We start from the raw sequence: 21527 nt of genomic DNA, 5'->3' as shown, positions 1-21527 counted from the left end.
AAGGCATTACAATCATAGTAACTTACATATGTGTAGCTCAATTTGGAAAAGAATATCCAACATAAATTACCCAGTTGGATTCTCACAACCCTGTGAACATCTACAAATTATACATGAATTGAGGATAAGGGAACAGGCAATACAAGTTAAATTACTCATTTACCAAATTACGCAAACTCTGTGCTCTTTGCACTGTACCAGGAAATGCCACGACATAATAGTTAAGAGAATAAACTTGGTGCTTATAAAGTTGTGTGAATAGGATTTATAGTGAACACTGTATGAAACAAGTATAGTAGCTTTCCCACATTTTTGGGTGGACCCACAATTAGAAATTCTCTTTGCGTTGTGACTCAGTACACCGACACATAAAGATATATAAATCTATTCCATTAAAACCAAAGTTTCATGAAACAATACTTTTCTCTTCCTCTAGGAAATGTATGATTATCTTTTTTATTGTTTTTGTTATATTATATTCTATTTCATGGTTGGTCTGTTTTTTTCCTTAAGCTGGTTGCTACTTACTGAATTGAATTCAGTACTCACCAAATGGGTGGTTACATACAATTTGAAAATAATGAGCTGATACTTAGCTCAATGCTAGGACCAGTAAACACTAAAATGTTAGTTATTGAAAATAATTTTTAAAGTTATGTCCCTATAGGTTGGTGGACTCAAAACATTCAAAAGGGATACAATGTTTACCTCTGAAATACTCAGGCAAAACATGTAAACAGCCTAGAGAAACATATACCAATGGCTTCAGTGTCTGATGCAGAGGCAGGTAAAATCCTGATGCTCATGTATTGTTGTCATTATGTCATCAGGCTGCAGTGAAGGAGTGGCTAAATATAGTGAGAAATGAACTAAAAATCTTTATCAGGCCCTGCTGAATAAACAGAATGTTGAAATACAGAGTAAAACAAATTAGAAGTTGTCTGTCAAAAACAGATGCTCTAAAATGGGTCATCCTCGTTAATATAATCATGTGATTAACTGAAAATTTGGGGGGGATATTGAGGGGGGAGTCTCATTTCAATCATTGTGGCCACTACTGGTAAGCTTTCCAACCTTATGAATTACAATTTACCTAGCATAATTACATCTTTGATTATGCTTAGCTAATTCAGCCATCACTCTGAATATCAATTAATTGTTAAAGTATTATAGGCATAAAGGTAAGAGATTGAGTTTAACATCTACTGACCCCAGGTCATACAGTAGAGACTGATTTTTAAAAATAAGTCCCTGAGAGTTTATATGAACACATGTCTTTTTCCTATTATATAACCATTTAAGTGCAGAAAACAAAGCTTCCAAACAACTTAGTACTACACCTTTATTAATTCTGAATATGATTTGTCTCTATGTCTTCTCCCACTCAGTTTCCTCAAGGAGAAGGACTATACTAACTGAGAAGAGTTAAAAATCTACATATTGTTTTGCACAGTCTGGGAAATATTTGTTGTGAAATCTATACCCTGTTGCCTGAGATAAGTGCAGTGGCATAATCTTGACTACTGCAACCTCCGCCTCTTGGGCTCAAGCGATCCTCCTGCCTCAGCCTCCCACGTAGGCTGGGACTACAGGTGCGTGCCACCACACCCAGCTAATTTTTTATTTTTCGTAGAGACAGGGTTTCACCACATTGGCCAGGCTGGTCTCAAACTCCTGACCTCAAATGATCCACCTGCCTCAGCCCTCCAAAGTGCTGGGATTACAGGCGTGAGCCACCGGGCCCAGTCTGAAATCTATGTTTAAACTGTAAAGTTTGGAATGCTTCCAAATTCTTGAAATTGTTCATATATAAGGCAAAGTAAATTTTTTTCCAACTACAAGATAAAAGATTTTATATAAGATATACAAAGAGAAATCATACGGAGAAAATCCATTTTCCCAAAATAAGTAATAAGTCACTTGGGGACTGTCAGCACTTTGTCATATATTACTAAACTCAAATCACACACGCACAAACACACACACACACCCTTCCCATTAAAAGGGAAAAAAATACATATACAACATATTCACAACCTGCCAATTTCAAGAATTTTTTTACAATATACCTTAACATGTGAGTATCTTAGTTTTAGACACTAGGTTTTTTGTGGGCAGAGCCTAACAAAGCATGTGGAGCACAGGAATTTCCATTTAGCGCTACATTAATCTTACATGACATTTTTTGGAACATGAAATATTTTTGTCCTACATAAACAAATATTATAAGAGCGTATATTAAAACAACATTCCACTTTTCTAACACTGATAGAGATTAAATAATGAAAGAATTTTAAAATTTAAGGGAAATAATCAAAAGTAACTTTAGCTAATAAATAGTAATAACTGCTTACAAGTAACTGATAATTTAGTAGAAAATAATGATAAAAGACGATTAAATCAAAAGCTCAAATGCAGTATTAAGAGAAAAAACATGCTTTATATTTAATAATGTGTATTTTGTAGATGTTAACAATTTCACATACATACACCCAGAATAAAATTCCATCAAAGTGGCAATGTATATCAGAATTGGATGAAAATCTACCTACTTTTACTGACATGTTGATTCTTCCAATATTTCTGAATAACTTAAATATTGGGTGCTTTTGTGAGCCACAAGAGGTTTGTTAGTACAAAGATTATGTAGTAACTTACAAGCAACATTTGCTGAAAACGCACTACCTACTGTGTAGTATTTGGGAAATATGGTGTTTAGCATGAAAAATGTCCATAATTCAGAGACATTGAAAAGTTTATCTTTTACATAGTCCTAGCAGTGCTTAAGTTAACAGGCCTTAAAGAGAGCTTGAATAGTCATATCAATACCTGAGACCAAGGAGAGTCAATCCTGTACAGTGGGGAAATTTGAGTTAAACAGAAAAACAGTCTTCTTCTTGGGGACTTATTCCTGAGATTAAGCTCCACAGTGGATGCACCAAAGCCTTCTGACATCAACATTTTGTATCAATGAACCTAAAGTTTCTTGATAACCAAACCCCCACCAGGAATTTCAAAATGGACTAGGTTTTCTTACACTAAACTGTTCAATTAGGAATGTGTTACAGAAAGATCCCATAATTAAAGAGGATTATCTCACTGGATTCCTCACACCCATATCCCAAATTATAAGGCATGGAGTAGTGGGCTGAAACCAGCCTATACCAGCTCCTGAAAGTCAGTTGCTAAAATGTTCAGGAATTTTGTGGGTCAGTTATTAGTCACAACTGTTATTTAAAATTAAATTGTATAAACTTACATTTAAATGAATTATATTAAAAATAGAGGTAATAAATCAAAACTTATCTCTTTCTAATTATATTACTATTAATTATATTTGCAGGATATTTACTTCTCTTGTATCCGTATGGTGGAGATACTAAATAAGAGTGTGTTACTATGCATCTCTTCCTAATTTTGTGTTCAGTGATGTCACATTGGTCCTTTGAATTCAGCCATGGTGGCAGTATTTATACCATGGAAACCGACAAGTGCTAAAACCTGAACTTTGGCCAGGCATGGTGGTTCACGCCTGTAATCCCAGCACTTTGGGAGGCTGAGGCAGGCAGATCATGAGGTCAGGAGTTCGAGACTAGCCTGGCCAACATGGTGAAACCCCATCTCTACTAAAAATACAAAAATTAGCTGGGCATAATGGCACATGCCTGTAATCCCAACTACTCAGGAGGCTGAGGCAGGAGAATCACTTGAAGCCAGGAGGCAGAGGTTGCGATGAACTGAGATCGCGCCACTGCACTCCAGCCTGGGTGACAGAGCAAGACTCCATCTCAAAACAAACAAACAAAAACCTGAACTTTTTGGCTTCAGAGCGGATTATTAAACATTACCACCATGACCATTACTTCCTCATTTTCCCAAGTACGTTTTGTGCCCATTCATAAGGATTTTGCCAATTGATGGCCTGATGGTACTTTTTGTACCTCCAACTCTTAATTATATCTTACTTATTTCTAGATCTTCTAAATAGTCTGTAAGGTCATTAAGCGCAGGGACTTAGTCAACTACATCATTTTGCCCTCTGTGCTATACACACTGCCTGGCACAATGAGCATGCATTTACTATTTGATTAACTTAACCAAACTAACATGAAAGAAATCAGATAAACTCTGTCATACATATTTTGTTGAATGAAGAGACCACTAGCTCACCAGCCTAACTTTATGTATTTTTTTTTTTACAGACAAGGTCTTTCTCCGTTGCGCAAGCTAGAGTGCAGTACCCAATCATCACTCACTGCAGCCTTTAACTACTGAGCTCAAGCAATCCTCCAGCCTCAGCATCCAAAATAGCTGGGACTACAAGCATGCACCACTATGCCTGGTTATTATTATTTTTTTGTGCGTGTAGAGACAAGGGCTTGCTATTTTTGCCTACCAGACTAACTTTATTAGGGATAGTAATCAATCCTATAAATGCACAAATCAATGGTTCCTGCCCCAATAAGGTGTTGCCAACAAGACCATATTAACAACTCAGACTGATATCACTTGTTTTAACAAGCTTTGAAGAATATTATATTTGACATTCTGTCATAAATGCCAAAGTGTACAGAATAGATATATCCTTTTTGTCATTGCTCACATAAAAGACAACATGTGATGCAACTGTAATGCCAATAAATCAGGTGACAAGAACAATAAGAGTCTTGACCTAAAAGGACACCTCTTATTCTTTCAAAGCATTAGCCTCTGGAAAGGTAAATGCTGATATGACATCCTGCCCCTTCTCTGTTCCCTACCCTTTACTTGACTACATTTGAAAGCAACAGGAAAAACTCTTAACAAAATTATATGCTTTTCTAAAATGTGTTGGCAACTGGAAGCAGCCTGTAGTATAACTGTCAATGAGCAAGGAGCAAGGATTGAGTACTTTCAGCCAATGGTGTGCCAAACTGTGAACAAACTGTGGAGTCCAGGAAAGATCTCAAGTGGATACTTCAGTGAACAGTAAGTAACTGAGAAATTCAAAGGATTGCCCTACAGACTCCTGAACCTAAATTAAAGGTAAAAATAACAGCCCTCAAAGCAATTAGCAGGCTTCACCTGGGATCTGTATTCCTGGTAAGAATTAGCTGGGAAAGGGCACAATGTACTTTGCAAAATCTGAAATGTTGCCTAAGGAGTAAGCAATCAGAGCACCTGGGTTCTTCTGGCGATCTCGGCGCTCACCTTTCCTGGTTGTGGGTTTGTCCAATACCCTAGTGCAAATAGATTGAAAGTCAGAGCCTGAATCACACTGGTTAAAATTTATGGCTTCTCATGTACATTATCATATTTAAGCATACCACTATCTAGTGTTTTCATTATATAGATCTCCCATTCTCAGTTACTCATTTTCTGATTCAGTATCCTTTAGGTATTATTGTGATGAACATATGCAGCAGCCTGCTTTCCAAATAATAAGTGAGCCATGATTCTGGGGTCCAGGACAAGCATGTATATATCCCTATTTTTAGAACTGTTTCATATTTAAATTTAGATGTGCCATAGAATTTGTGAAGTTTTGTTAATGCTCCTTTTATTAAGACTGAATCTGGTCAACCAGTACACCAAAATGGTAACAACTTAAGAAGTTTACTTTTTTTTTATTTTTTTTGCGATGGAGTCTCACTCTGTCACCAGGCTGGAGTGCAGTGGCGCAATGTCGGCTTACTGCAACTTCTGCCTCCCAGGTTCAAGCGATTCTCCTGCCTCAGCCTCCTGAGTAGCTGGGACTACAGGTGTGCGCCACCACGCCCAACTAAATTTTGTACTTTTAGTAGAGACGGGGTTTCACCATGTTGGTCAGATGGTCTAGATTTCCTGGCCTCATGATCCACCCACCTCAGCCTCCCAAAGTTCTGGGATTACAGGCCTAAGAAATTTAATTTTTAAATGAAGATGAGTAGCCGGGCGGTGGTTCACGTCTATAATCCCAACACTTTGGGAGGCCAAGGCAGGCTGATCACTTAAGGTCGGGAGCTCAAGACCTGCCTGACCAACAGGAAGAAACTCCATCTCTACTAAAAATACAAAATTAGCCATGCGTGGTGGCACACGCCGGCAATCCCAGAACTTTGGGAGGCTACTCGGGAGGCTGAGGCAGGAGAATCACTTGAACCTGGGAGGCGGAGATTGCAATAAACCGAGATCATGCCATTGCACTCCAGCCAGGGCAACAACAGCGAAACTTTGTCTCAAAAAAGATAAACGAATACACAAAATAAAAAATAACTGAAGATGAGTTTATGAAGATAGTTGCTGCCACCACAATCACAAAGAAGACCTAGGTTAGTAGGAGCATCCAGTCAGAACACAAAGTTGCAAATACTGTAAGGACATTGGAAGGACATTATCTCAGTGAGATTCCAGCCTGCAGTGCAAAGAGCTTCTCTGGTAAGAAAGTTAACAGGGGTTTCTAATATCTGGACTGCACAAGTGTTACACAAGGAAAAGAGAAGTTTGTGTCAATTAAAGCTAGAAAAGATAGTGTTAAAAAGTTGGAAAAATAAAAGAAATCTAAAGCTTGAGTCAAACATAAAATCCTTCTCAAAGTTTGGAAAGGCTTTCCTCTGTGTTGACAGGCCAAGGAGCAATTCTGCAAATGAGCGAATAATTGTCAAAACTTTAGCCAGACCTTTCCACCACATGTGCCAGGACTAAGTGGCTTTACTCAGAGGATAGCAGCTTGAAAAAGTCTCGGGGTTCAAATAGATTTGAAACTACCTCATTGCTTTGTGAACTAAGGAAAATTAAGCAGCTAGACAACCTTCAAAAAGAAAAATGTTATATAGAATTCATAAACACATGTTCTAAAGGCCAGCGCATTTGTTTAGCATATGTGTCAAATGCAAACAGAAGCAATGCTGATACTCCTTCCTCATTCTATAACCATTGGGGAAACAATATACCAACATTCTTAGGCATTAAAGAGATCCCTCTTATCTTGTTGATTCATTCTAATTATCTCATTCTAAATCTGAGTGCTACTCCCAGATAGGACATAATACTTACTGGGATGGGCACTGCTTGGAGTGGCAGAGGTTTCATTCCTCCACTTTCTGGTCAATTCTTATTTTAACCTTATTTCCAATTTAGAATTTTCATATTTTATCATCTGAGATTAAATCGTTCTAGAAGGTAAGAAATTTTTTGTAGGTCAAAAACTTCCCACCCCCCTCAACCTACCTAGAGAATTTTAAATGCATTTTCCAAAGATGTTGGGTAGGTTTTTATACATGGCGAGAATCTGATCTCTACAAAAAAATTTTAAAAAATTAGCCAGGTATGGTGGCGCACGCCTGTGGTCCCAGCTACTCTGAAGGCTGAGGCAAGAGGACTGCTTGAGCCCAGGAGGTTGAGGCCGCAGAGAGCTATGTTCATACCACTGCATCCCAGCCTGGATGACAGAGTAAAAGAATAAATTTGCCTCTTGTTTTCACAAACACTGGATTATATTCTATAAAGTGATGCTTGTGGTCTTTGCTATCAGCATATTGAGCAGATTTACTTCAGGCTTCCTATTATCTATCCTCTGGTAGTTTTATTTTAAAGTAAAAGATAATGTAGTTAGATATTTTAAAAGATAACAGCATGAGATTAGATATTCTGCAAACATTGGCAATTTCATTAACAATAATAATAACTAAAATGGACAAATTGTGTTAGTGTGTCAGGCACTCATTTAAGCACTGTAACTCAATATTTCTCAAAACTTCTATCTGGAATGGGTACTTTCCCATTTTGAAGATGTGGAAACTGAAGGAAAGTGGTTAGATCATGTAGTAATAACATGTTGGAACGTATATTCTCACTCAAGCGGTCAAGTTCCAATGTCCGCATTCTTAAACACTATGCTCTATACTATGTGTGGAGATCAGTATTTGATAAGTATTCTTTTACTTAAACATAAAATGGGCATAAAATATCAGTGACTTAACTAACACAAAATAGTTTTTTAAATTTCTATATTTGAACCTTGGGTATATGTAATTTGGTAATTTTAATTTGGCTTAGAAAAAATTTACACTTCTCCAAAATTGCTTTTTTCTCCTTAATTCACACACTAGAGACCATGTGGGACTCCTTTAAGACTGAAGTTCAAAATCCCCATTTCCTGGTAAGACCATGAGTGTATTTAAATAACTACTGTTGTCCCCTTCATAATGGATGACCAAAAAGTGCCTTATGGGATGCAGATGCCAGGGCAATTAGGTGATGGTCATAGCCCACCCTCATTCCTGGCTTGATAGGACTCTGCCAGCCACTGGCCTCCCTCTCTTGTTGCTGCCTACTACACAGGGCAATGGGCTACAGAAGCAATAGCAGAGAGAGGGCTGATCAAAGTCCAGGCAACAGAGGCAGTTCATAAGCAGCTGCAGGTCAGAGCAAATAGGATTCTGCAGCCAAACAACCAAGGATTCTGCACGTGAATGTTCAGGTTGTAAATGCACACTGACATACGCTGTAGTCTAAGAGGCTGTCCACCAATCTTCCCGATCCTGCTTCCAGAGGGAGAGTTAGTGACAGCAAACCTTCAGAAAACAAATGTGCTCTCGCCTCTGCTTGACTTTGTTTACATTTCGGATTACTCAACTTTCGGGAAATTCCACTTGGTGGAATTTTACTATCATTGTGGCAATGTTTTTGTAATTCTTTTTCGGTAGGCTTTTACTTGTTCGAGTAGTTTCAAGACCATGGAAAGACTACAGATGGACTGGAATTATCCTAGGCAAGTTCTGAAGTGAATCAGCAAACTGAGACAGACAGAGCTTTGATACTTGCCACATCTCAGGAGTATGGTCAGTTACAAAATATATGGTCAGTTACCAAAAAAGCCCCACACTTCATTTGTGGATCACTAGAAGTGGGGAGCGATGCAAATATTACCACGCCTTAAAAGTCATTAACATTACAAATGCTTCACAGGCACTGGGACAAGTTACTGCTGGCTTACTTGCCAGCACACTCAAAACCTGGCACAGCATGGGCACGTGGTAAGGTGTTCAAAGATACATGAAGTGAAAGAATAAATCAAAGAATATAAACCTCATCAGAATCATGTGCAGAACAGCTCTGATGACAAGAGCATGTTCTAGCTCATCATGAAAAATTTTAAAAGGAAAAAAGTATACACACAGCTTTCTATATATGATATATATAAGTACTTAAAACACATTTACATTCTTTAACAACTTATTTTATAATCACATAATCTATATTGAATATCTGGAGGAAATACAAATACAGTAGACCCCCTTACCCAAAGTTTCACTTTCTGTGGTTTCAGCTGCCCTTGGTCAACTGTGGTCCAAAAATATTAAATGAAAAATTTCAGGCAGGGCTCTGTGGTTCACACCTGTAATCCCAGCACTTTGGGAGGCTGAGGTGGGCAGGTCACCTTAGGTCAGGAGTTCAAGATCAGCCTGGCCAACATGGCAAAACCCCATCTCTACTAAAAACACAAAAATTAGCCAGGAATGGTGGAGGTGGGTGCCTGTAATCCCAGCTACTTGGGAGGCTGAGGCAGGAGAATCACTTGAACCCAGGAGGCAAAGGTTGCAGTGAGCCAATATCATGCCACTGCACTCCAGCCTGAGCAATAAAAGCGAAACTCCGTCTAAAGAAAACAAAAAAATTTCAGACATAAATAACTTTTAAATTACACATCATTCTGAGTAGCGTGATGAAATCACATGCTGTCTCACTCCATCCTACCCGGGACGTGAATCATCCCTTTGTCTAATGTGTCCATATTGTACAGGCCACTTACCTGTTAGTCACTCAGTAGCCATTTCCACTGTCAATTGAAACAACATAGTATAGTATATATAAGGGTGGGTTCTATATGAGTTTCAGACATCTACTGGTCACCTTGGAATGTATTCCCCCAGAGATATGGGAGAGCTACTGAACTACTTGGTAGCATTAAAGTTTATTTATACATACATAGGAAGTACATATATGTGAAAAAAGTTGGGGGGGGGAGACTGCACTTTTTGATACATGATTGCAAAATCACCCATTATTCACAAGAACCATGCTCACTCTTCTTTATTATACCACTTTCCCAAACATTGAGAGGCAATGTATCACTTAAACATGCAAATATATGAAGCATTTATTGTTTTCATTTCCATTCTTCAGCATATACACTTTTTGTGCCTTCGGCAATACTTTCCTTATCGTCAAAGTTTCTATTCCTAACAAAATTTACATTTTTATGGTAGTTTACAAATATAAAACTACTTTCACATATATTATTCATTTTCACCTTAAAAGTGTCTGGTTCAGTAGACCAGACAAGACATTAAAGTCATTCTTCATTGTAATATTCTCATTTTGGTGATAAAGAAATGAGGGATCAAGCAGAAAGGACTGCTCCCAAATCTCAGAAAGTGACAGAGCTTAAGACTGGAACACAAGTCATCCTGTAGCAAGGCCAACGTTCTGGGCATTCAACAGCCTCCTGCATAGATCTCCAAAGGCTCTGGCTCTGAAGTAGGTTGCTGCCAGCTCCTTCACCTCAATCATATATTTCCTGAGCATTTAAGTGTTGGTTTAGATAAAGGGGCATAATGAGTCAACACTAGATAGCAATCTGCTCCAACCGACCAGGTGGTTAGGGCAAATTATTACAAACTTCATCATTTAGGACTGACAGTCATCACATAAGGACATAAATAAGACAGAAAAAGAGTCATAAGTTATTATAATAAGTTATTTATGATAATAGACAAAAGTGTATGAAAACAAGCCTCCAGTGACAGAGGGAAGCACGATGAAGTCAGTAAACCTTCCTTCTCAATCACTGCCTTCACCCCTATGTGCCAGGCCAACTGCCCTGGCCACTGAAGGGCCATTATGGACCTTTAAAGTGCCTGGGGACTATCCCCTGGCCTCAACTGGCACAGCCATGGTCCTCAGTCAAATCCACTAGCACTAACATGTGATTAAAACAGCCTGGGTAAATCTCTCATTAGGAGAGGAGGTAGCTAGGCAAACAGCTGCTACCTCTCTATATTTTATTCATTACTTAGTACCCCAAGATATTTCTTAGAGCAACTCTTCCTAATAATCCCATGTTGCTCAAATATACATAATAAAGTTAGGCAGCAGAGGTTAGAAGATCAAAATTAAAAATAAAATCACCATCATCTCTTGAGCTTTTCAAAAATAGTAGAGTTAGTAGGTTTTGTCTGTGTCAATATCATTTACCATAGCTTACTTTACCCTTTGCTTTCTATTAAAAATAAATAAATGCATACAAGCAAACACCTATACATGCATACATGTATAAATTCTGTCATGACATCTGAAAACCAAGCAGTTATCCAAGATGGTCTCCGCATTCACAGACATATTATCACCTTATATTCAGATTACTATTCAAATCCAATCATTAAGTCAGGTTTATATTTGGAATATTGTTTCAGAAATTTGGAATACAAACCAAAATTTTTTAATCTTAAATGAGAATTATCTATATAGATTACTCTTAAGGAAAATTATATGTGTATATATATATAGAGAGAGAGAGAGAAAGAATACATTGGTATATGATGTATATATATAGTAAGAACACTAACCTATATATGAAAATCTTTAATTTGAGCTCAAGTTCTTCCTACCTGTGTGACTTTGGGCAAGTTATGTCAAATGAAAAGGTCATTAATTTCTAAGGTCTTTTTTAACACCAAATTCTACGAATTTTTAACGTTAGACTAATTCAATACTGAGGAAAGGAAAATAAAATAACAGAAATAATATAAATTCATGCTTTAAAGTAGTCCTTAAAAGGAAAGCCAACAAATACTCTCAGATTAAAAACAGGTGATCTGTAAATGTATACAAGCCTGCCAGACACAAATTGCCTCTTTCCTCTCTTTCTCTTCCACTCTTTCCCACTTAGAGATCAACTAGTAGTCCACAACAGGGAACCATCTGATCCCACTGTCTCTTCCCCATCATCTCCCACCTTCTTTCTTCCCCATCAGAAAGTTTATAAACCCTTGGCTAAGCCAATCAACCACTAACTTCCCCTCAGTCAGAGCCTTAGATTAAATGGTTGGATACATGATCTACTGGATTCAATCACTGTAAACCTTAGAGTCTTATCAGTTGCAACCAGCAGATAATTCACATTTCCTTAAGGGACTTGAACCTGGGATCTTGTTGGGTGGGAGCTGCCACAGTCATCATTCCTCTATATGTAGCCTAAAAAGCTCCTGGAATACCCTAGAACTAAACTGAACAGGCAGAGAAACATCATGTCTCTGGAATTACGTGAACTTCTAAATCAAGCTCCACCTGAATTGTAGTTAGGAGAGACAAATTCACCTTTTGTTGCAACCAGTCTGGGTTACATTTTCTGCCAAGATGCAACCAAAGAAATGTCTAATCTTTTAACATTTGTGTACATTCATTAACGAATCTTGACTCTACCAGTGACTCATATAGCCACTTGGGACAAGTTATTACTTAACCCCTCTAGGCCTTAGTTTGTAAAATGGAGATGATCCTCATCTTAAAGGATATTGTGAGGATTTAAAATTATGTAAAACACTGATCACAGGCCCTAGCAGGTCATGGGATCTCAGTAAATGGCAGCTCATATTGTTATTTTTGCAATTGCTTTGGGAAAAGCTCTCTTCTCCAACATGTAAGAAAATAAATGAACCTAATTATTGCTCATAAGAATAAAAGCAGGATTAGTAAAAAAGACAAGTTCTAGAATTTGGAGTAAAATTAGAAAAAGTAAGTGTAAAACTCTTGAAGATATATGAAAGTGCCCTCTCAGAGTTTCTCCATCACTACTTCTCCTCTAACAGTGATCAGTCTCCTATTAAACCTCTTTCTTTAAACATCAGTGTCTAAATTAAGTACATACGGAAATCATACTGATTTACAGTTAATTAATTCAATAAATTATATATTTTAAATTTAAGACAATATAGGTTAGGCAGACTTTTATTTACAGTATCAAAAATGTAGAGAATGTTGCTATTATCCCAAACTCCAGCTTCTGATCTCATGATACAGCCAACCATAATGGGTGAATATTAATTTTACTTCGTGTTTTTTATTAGTCTCTGCCATAACCATGTCATTATGCCAGTATTTTCTGAACCAGTAGTGAATGGAAAAAAAATCTAGCAGTTGTGATTTAATCAGAGACATCACTGTTGAAACAGTTAGCACAAGTAGACACATTTAGAATAGTAAATGGATAACAAAAAACACTTATAGGCTCATTAATAAGAAGGCAATTAGGTCTTCTGGGAAAATTCATTTTCTAAAAGAATGCTAAAGCAAGCTATAAAATGCAAGTAAAATTGTGTTTTGACATGAATAGTGTACACTGTCTATTACATCATAATTTTTCTCTTGAGAAAACTGACAAGAATTTGTTCTTAAATATGAGCACAAAAGATAATAAAAAGAACACCAGTTATATTTAATGCATTCTACCTACTAACTCCCATTCATTAAATTTGACTGTCCTATAAATGAGCTCCTTATTACAAAGATCTTAAATTATACTTAGATGAAAAAGAGAATTATAAAGCAAGAGACTGTTACTAGTAATATCAGAGGGAATAGTATTTCCTGTATCAACATAACATTATGCTAAAAATGATTTGCATATAGCATGTTTGGTTCCTTAAAGAGTATGTTTATCTTTAAATATTCTTATACAAAATATTCATAACCAAAACTAGTCTTATTTTTAGTCTCTTATGAAAATTTTTTTTTCAAAATCGTCTGAGCATTCTTTAAAAAAACTTCTATAGTACTGTTGTTTTGATGTGTCTGGAATGTTAAATAATACTCAAGCAAATACTGATCAGAAATATAACTCCGGGGGCCGGGCATAGTGGTTCACACCTGTAATCCCGGCACTTTGGAAGGCTGAAATAGGAATATCACTTCAGCTCAGGAGTTCATCATCAGTCTGAGCAACATGGTAAAACACCATCTCTACTAAAACTACAAAAATTAGCTGGGCATGGTGGCGCACCTGTAATCCCAACTACTTGGAAGACTGTGGCAGGAGAATCTCTTGAACCCAGAAGGCAGAAGTTGCAGTGAGCCAAGATCGTTCCACTGCACTCTAGCTTGGGTGACAGGACGACACTCCATCTCCATAAAAACAAAAGAAAAGAAAGAGACAAAGAAAGGAAAAAGAAATATAAAATCCAAGGAAATGTATTACAGGTTATAATTAATCCTTTTGCAATCCTCTTGAAATTCTACAGTAAAGTGCATGTGACAATCTTTATAAGCTGAGTTTTCTCTGTCCTAGAGCAGTGTTTCTCAGAATTAAATCTTCCATCAAATCACCTGGGGATTTAATTAAAATGCAGATTCTGATTCAGTAAATCTGGGGTGGCTCTGATAGATGATCACAGATCATCACAAGTTTCCAGATGATGCTAATTATATTGGTCCATGAATCACAAAATCCCAGGACACCTTGCAGCGAAGAATACAATGACCATGAAGCAATCAGGCATCAATCCCTGGGTGGGTAGTGAGGACCCTAGAAAGCCTTCCTCTCTACTCTTGAATTTACTGAATGACCTAAGAAAAATCACATCAAGGAACTGTTGCCAGTCTGCCACTTAAGCAGCTGCTAGGTCACCTCCACTGTCCAACAAGGATTAGGGGAATTTCTGTGGCTGGTCAGCTGCAGCCTTGAACAACATTTGGAGAATCGGCCTATGAGCAGCTGGTTAAGGAACAGGCTGCACTGGGAAGGGTTTATATATATAGACACCAATCTGGAGAAAGATTTATTATTTTATCCTTAAAATATAACAGTATAGTATAGTATACAGTATAGATTATATACAGCTTATTTTCCTCTTGTTTCTACATCTATGAAATAAAGTAATGATCTATTGTCACTACTCTTTCCAAAAACGTAAGTATGAAGTTTTGATACCATCTCTAGATGCCCTTACCTTCCTTCTAACCTAAATGTTTCTACAGCTAAATCCTAGCATTGTTAAGAGGTGTGTGTGTGTGTGTGTGTGTATGTATTCACACACGGGACTACATACTTACATCTTTCACATTTCCCAACAAAATAAATACAAACAATAACTCCACTACACACTATTTTATTTGGCCTTGTTTCTGAATTCCCCTTATTAAAACAATTCCTAGAATGACACCTGTTGGATGATTCAGCCAGCATTGCCCTGTTCATCATTTTCATTATCAGAGCTCAATAATCATATTAAGTGGAAACACGGATTATTCCATTTAGGACAACTTAATTTGATCCTAAAACAACTGTTAAGTGACAAAATAAGCCACTTGTAATTTTTATGGATTATCAACACACAAAGGAGAATGCCAAAAAAATTCAACCAGAGTTAAGTGGGGAAATGGCAATGTTCCACGAGAGGATCAATGTGATCTTTAGATCCCGGGCCCAGTGTTTTCCAGAACCTCAACAATCTAAAAAAAAACCTCACAAAACTAAGTTTTAAAATTACATACACTTAGTTTTCATTATTAAAATATTAAATACAGATCAAAAGAATTCCCACAAGAATACAAAAGGAAAATAAACATACTTCCCGCAACAGAATCTTCATGAAACTTTAAAAACCTTTTATGTGAAACTACATTTCTTTAGGAGTATTTTCACAAAACACATTTGCACTAATGTGGAGTGTGAAGTTTATAGACTATTCAGAGTTCACAATGACGTCAAACATCATAACATTTTTTAAGTTTTCCAAAGCATAGTTGTATGTAACTCATCTCACTTATCTCAAAATATCAAGCAATATGGTTCTGAAATTGTCTATCCCCATTTATAAAAGGGAACTCAAAGACTTTCAGAGACAGCAACAAATGAACGTTCTGTGACATTAAAAGATTAGTTTATGGATACGCACATTTGCTTTTTGCTTCAATTGAAATAAAAATTAGCCTGATTAATGTATTATTCACTTACTTTGTTATCAAATACTATTTTAAGACCTATCATGAATTGGTGTCTTGTGCTTTTTTTTTAGTACTATGACAAACAGCATGAGTTTTGATTAAAAAAACAAGTCATGTTCAAAAGCAATTACATCTTTTTAGGCAAAAAGAAACACCATTTGATAAAGGAACACAGACCAGATACATATGATCAAAGCATAAAGACTGAGAGGAATACACAGAGGGAAATTTTTACATTGACAGAACTAGAAATAAATGTGTTTGGGCAAAGGCAAAGGCTGATTTCAATAAACAAGCCAAAAATAGGACTATTTTTCCTCTTCTGAAAATTAAGTAAAAGATCAAAGACACATACACACACATACTCTCACACACACACACACACACACAGAATCCCTGTGTTCTTTGTTTTGTCCTTAAGAAACTCTCTTGATACTTCCTGCTCTCAATCTTCCAGCATCTCTCTTCCTGCCCTCCATGAAAAGCAAGTAGGGGAAATGGGAGCAGCATAGATCCCTATTTAGCATGATTTACACTGTTTTTAATACCAGTTTGAGTAGACCTGGTACACTGCACTTTAAAAATACTAGTAGCCAACACACTTTTTCTATATGGAATCATATCACATGAATTAAATATTCCTTTAAAGGCCAGAAAAACCTGTAACAAACCATCATTGCTAGAAATATGAGAGTTGGTGGGAATGCTGGCATTAGCTTTGGTTAGTGGATGAGTCATATTTCCAGTTCTTAAGGACATGTACAGCACTAAAATATATTTGGCAAAACCAAAAGGGCTGTGATCTTGTGTATATGTATGTGGGGCTCTGTTTTTGCTAGAGAAGAGTAGGAGGGAGTGTGGGAGGGGGCAGAGTGGCAGAGCGGTTGATTTATTTTTCAAATTCACATTTATGAACACAAAGAGAGAGCTGTCAGCAGTACACATGCCAATGTCCAAACAGCAGCCAGACTCGCCTCTTTCCATCTGGGTAGGCCAGACACAAAACTACATCTCGCGATCTAGGAAAATCAAGAGTCAGATACAAGGGGACTAGAGAGAGAAAAAACAGTTCTGGAAATGTCCAGCTACATGTGATTGCTAGTGATTAGAATGTGGAGTTTTAATGAATTGAAGGACTGAGGGATATTTAGCCAATCCAAACCGAAAAAACTAACAGGCAAACCTTAAAGCAAGCTGGCTCCAATATATCTTCTGAGCAGGTAAAAAGTATAAGAGAAATTAATTTCACATAAAGAGACAACAAGGAGTCAGCTATTGCTCAGGTGCTGCTTAGATGAGTTACAGGGTCCTAAGCATCAGGTGAGTGCACATCAACAGGGTGACATGTCAGGAACTATAGACAAAGCAGGATCTCGAGCTGTATTTCCAGGCTCCTATCATACAAGAGAGACAATGGTCCCTCTCTAGGTCATTGATAAGACTGCATCTAAAAAGCTACATATTATTCTCAACACAGAGTTGAAAAGCTGAACCAACAGCTAAAGAAACCGACTAAAAATATTTTTTTTCTGTAGTTAGAAACACTAGGAATGTTAATAGTGACTCTTCCACGGGTCTAACTCAAGTAAGGATTTTATACAAGGTAAGTTAAAAAAAAAAATTAAGAATAATCGATCATTGTGCTGACAAAATTATGGTCTGGCCAATCTAGTATGTTTACGTTTAACAATAATTATGTTTAACAACAATTAAAATGAACGACTGGCTGAGTGAAAACACACAGACACGTGCGCGCGCACACACACACAAATCCTGAACAGCCTGCACTTACTGGAGAGAGAATTTGGAAGCAGTAAAAAGCCGAAATTAAAGCACTTAATGATGATTACACCCCAGATAGCTGCACAATGCTTTGTGATTTACAGTGCTAGTTCCCATAAATTACTTCATTTAAACATAAAAACCATGTGGAAAGGTCAGGTCGGGTATTATTATCCCCATTTTACAGATAAGAAAGCTGAGTTTCCAAATCACCTTACCTGCATCTGGTTTCGTCAGTCATTTAAGTCCTATAGAAAACTTTCTTACATTATGATATCAAGATATCATAGCTATACAACCCAGTGAATAAACTTTAATACTTCTTTATTCTTCTATGCCTCGGTTTCCTCAGATATGACATGGGGGTCATTTTAAGTGAGAGATGAAACTGAAAGAATATATGAGTTGAGATTTACAGAAAGTTCTGGTTTTAAAGAGGCTCACAGTGCAGCAGTTTTACACTTTAACTGCAAAAGCTAAGAAAAAAGTCACAATAATGAAAACACTCTTGCATTTTTGGTTTAAACAAAGAAAACTGAGTAAGTATATGACACATGTCATATACTTTCAATGCTCAGCCTTTCAAAATTTGCTTTTGAAGCTTACTACATTAGGGACCACATGATATCAGAAAGTAAACTGATTTCAATGAATATGATTTGAAAGACATACTTAAGATATTTTTAAATTCTCAACATGAATTTGTCTTGAACTTTTAAAGTGTATTTATTTAAATTTCTCAAAAGGAATAGAAGTTCACTATTTAAAGTAACATATAAGAAAAAACAGAAAAATAGAATACACCTCCAATCTCCAATACATCTCTAATCTATGTCTGCAACAAATCTGACTGCCATAGAATTTTATGACAAAAAAAAATCAAATGATTTATGATAGCCAGAAAAAAGGAAGTATTAACAAAACAAACTTATAATTTGTGAAGAAAGGCAAATCCGCAATCTGACTTTAAACTCTGGGAATAAAAGACATTCATTTCTGGGCATACATTCCTAACGGGCAAAATCTTGAGATGCAATCGTGTGATTACTATACTTTTCAGGAATGCACATTATATTAATTAAATATACAACATAATGTCAAATGTTATGCTTGTCACTAAAGAAAAGCCAGGCATATTTAGTTAAAGTACTTAGAACTAGATATCTAAGAACACAATTGTTTATTGTACATTCTAAACTCCAGGTATCAGAAAAGCTCATTTGCACATTCAGCTGGAGGAAACGTAATATTTACTTGTTAATTAAAGGGCAAATAACATTTAAAAAGAGAAAAAGAAAAGTTTCTTTACTGCTGAAAATATATCCATCAGCTGTGGCGACATTAATAGTTGCAACTCTTGAATACATGTAAGTTTAATCATGCAACTGGTAGAGTTCAAACTTTCAATTAACAAACTACAAGCCTTTTCAAGCGTAGGCTCTCGGTGCAGTGACAAATACTGTTCAGAAATCAATACTCACTCCAACTTGCCTGCATATAATGAGTTACATCAAGCACGGTTTCAATACTAACGGGCATTATATGTCAGAGATGCATGCAGTAATGCTTACTCCAGAAAGAATTCAATTAAATCATCGGATCATTCTTTGCACAGAGCTGTTATCCTCTGCGTACATCACCTATATACAGGGCTTTTCCTCTGCATGCTGCCATTTCATAATCTCTGCCTGAATGTACGACACATGCTGCCACCTGAATCTGTTGTTTAACTCCCTTTACAGAGTTCTAAAGGGGGCGGGGATAAGAGGGAAATGGAAGAGAAATAAACGATTACTCCAGAAAACAACAATTTGAGTTTATTTCCAGGAAACAGGGCAGCCACAACAACGTGAGAGACTGTCAGGTACAAAGTAAGTTCTTTGCGTCCTGCGGCTTCAGCCAGGAGCGCGGCTGTCGCTTTTCCCGTCTTCTCCATCACCCTCTGGCCACCTCTGCGTCTCCATCTGCACCGCGAACCCCAGCAGCGGATGCGCTCGCCAGCCAAGCTAAGCTGGGTAGGTTGGCCAGAAAAGTTGTCAGGACAGGTGGGAGGTAGACAAGTGCTCGGGAGCCCGCTCCCCAGCGTCCACCTGGTGAAACTTCAGAGCCCCCAGAGGAGAGAACGAAAGAAGCAACCAACCTACATGAAGGATAACAAAACTGGAGGGGAACAGAGGGCGGGACCGGGAGTGCCGGGGTTCACGTACTTCTTTGAGCGGCTTGACTGAGAAAGCCCACGGCTACTGCGAGACGCTCCACATGTCTCCTTTTGGGTTCCCCCGGCGGAAGGCAGTCATTTACAGTCCGCTTCCAGCCCCAGGCCGGATCCGGGGGGCGCGGGGCCAGCCTGCCGGTGGTTTTGCCCGAGGAGCGGGCTCCCAAGCGCGAGTCAGGCTCCCTCCGCCGGGCGCCCAGACCTCGATCCCCATGAACGCTCGGAGTGGGTCCTTAGAACCGCATTTCAACACATCTTACAGGGTTCCGCGAACACACACACAGAACATGCTCCAGGCAGTGCCCAAGCGCACAGGGCAAGCCCAGGAGCAACCCAGCGCTGGGGGAGGAGAAATGGGACTCGGGGAGGGACGGGGAAGTAGTTAGACAATAGTCCGGGGAGGTTATTCCCGGGACAAAAAGCACCTGGCAAAGCGCGCCGAGGTCAGTCCCTTCGAATCTCCACATTTCTGACAATGGCTTCCCGGGGAATTTGTTTAAACACCCAAGTGGCAGACAGCAACAAGCCCGCAGCACAAGCAACAGAGCGCCGTCACCGGAGTCGTAACTACTTTTTCTTTCTCTCTTCCCCACTAGCCCGGCGCAGGCCACGCGAGATGCCGAAGCCAGCAGGTCCCCACAGTCTCCGGCTCGACCGTGCCAGCGTGCGCCCCGAGCGAGCTTCGGCGAGGAACAATGGGTGCCCCACGTCCCACCTGGCACCAACTCTGGGGACAGCCCTCCTTGTACCCTGTATGCCCCACCCCCGACGGACCGCAAGAGCTCCCCACGATCCTTGCCCCAGTCCTGGCGGGGACCTGGCTCACCCCTCGTGAGCCCAGGACTCCGGGCGTTAGTCGGGGACGCCCCCCGGCCACTCACCTGCGGAGAACTGGCCGTGGGCCGACCCCAGAAGAGGCCAAGGGGAGAGGAACAAGAGCGCCACAAAAGCAGGCAGCGCCGCCGCCGCCGTATCCATGCCGAGTTTGGGAGAAGTTTCAAGCAGCTTTGCAAAGAGCTGCCGGGGGGATCGCCGCGAAATCCACGACGGAGGCGCGGGCCGGGCCTCGCGGGCTGAGGACCGGGAGAGGACAGCCGCCCGCCCGCACTTTTTCCTTCTTCGCGGTCGCTAAACTACCTCTGGGGCGAAAGCGTCGCCAGCGTCGCCGGCCGGCCGCGGCGGTAGCTCTCCATGCTCGGCGGAGGCTGCTCCTGTTAGTCAAGAGTTACTTTGCTCGGGGAGGGACGGGGGCGGAGCCGGGGGTGACGTCGTCCCGCGGGCTCCGGGCGCTTCTGAGGAATGCGGGCTCGGGCGCGGCGCCGCCGCCGCCTCCTGCCGGAGAGACGCGCGCCAGCGCCGGCCGCGCGCCCCGCGCCGCCTTTGTTCGCTGCCTGGGCCCGGCCGCCAGCAGCCGCTCGCGGGGTGGTGGGGGGGATGCGGGCGGGAAAGGGGACCCGGCGCAGCTCGCTGCCCTGTTCCAGAAATCAGAGTTTGAGAGGCGAGAGTTCGGTAAGCCGTGCGGCCAGACGACCGACGACACGCGCAGAGAAACCCCTGCCGTCCGAGG

General features: G+C 39.4%; 1 protein-coding gene across 6 annotated transcripts in view; it reads right to left on the bottom strand.

The window, feature by feature from the left end:
- Nucleotides 1–21299, bottom strand: part of PTPRK (protein tyrosine phosphatase receptor type K) — a 553640-nt gene extending 532341 nt beyond the window's left edge. For 5 of the 6 annotated variants that reach the window (XM_017958332.2, XM_017958334.2, XM_017958333.2 and 2 more), the window contains exon 1: nt 20842–21299. In XM_017958332.2, coding sequence (XP_017813821.1) covers nt 20842–20938 — 97 coding nt within the window. In that variant the 5' untranslated portion in view covers nt 20939–21299. The remainder of the gene's footprint in view (nt 1–20841) is intronic. The other variant, XM_009206129.3, reaches the window with a different exon arrangement.
- Between the last annotated feature and the right edge of the window lie 228 nt (nt 21300–21527).

Source organism: Papio anubis, chromosome 6 (genome assembly GCF_008728515.1).
Source record: "Papio anubis isolate 15944 chromosome 6, Panubis1.0, whole genome shotgun sequence".
In the NCBI taxonomy this organism is placed as follows: domain Eukaryota; kingdom Metazoa; phylum Chordata; class Mammalia; order Primates; family Cercopithecidae; genus Papio; species Papio anubis.
Note: the sequence above shows the minus strand (reverse complement) of the source record. Positions and strands in the feature narration are given on the sequence as shown.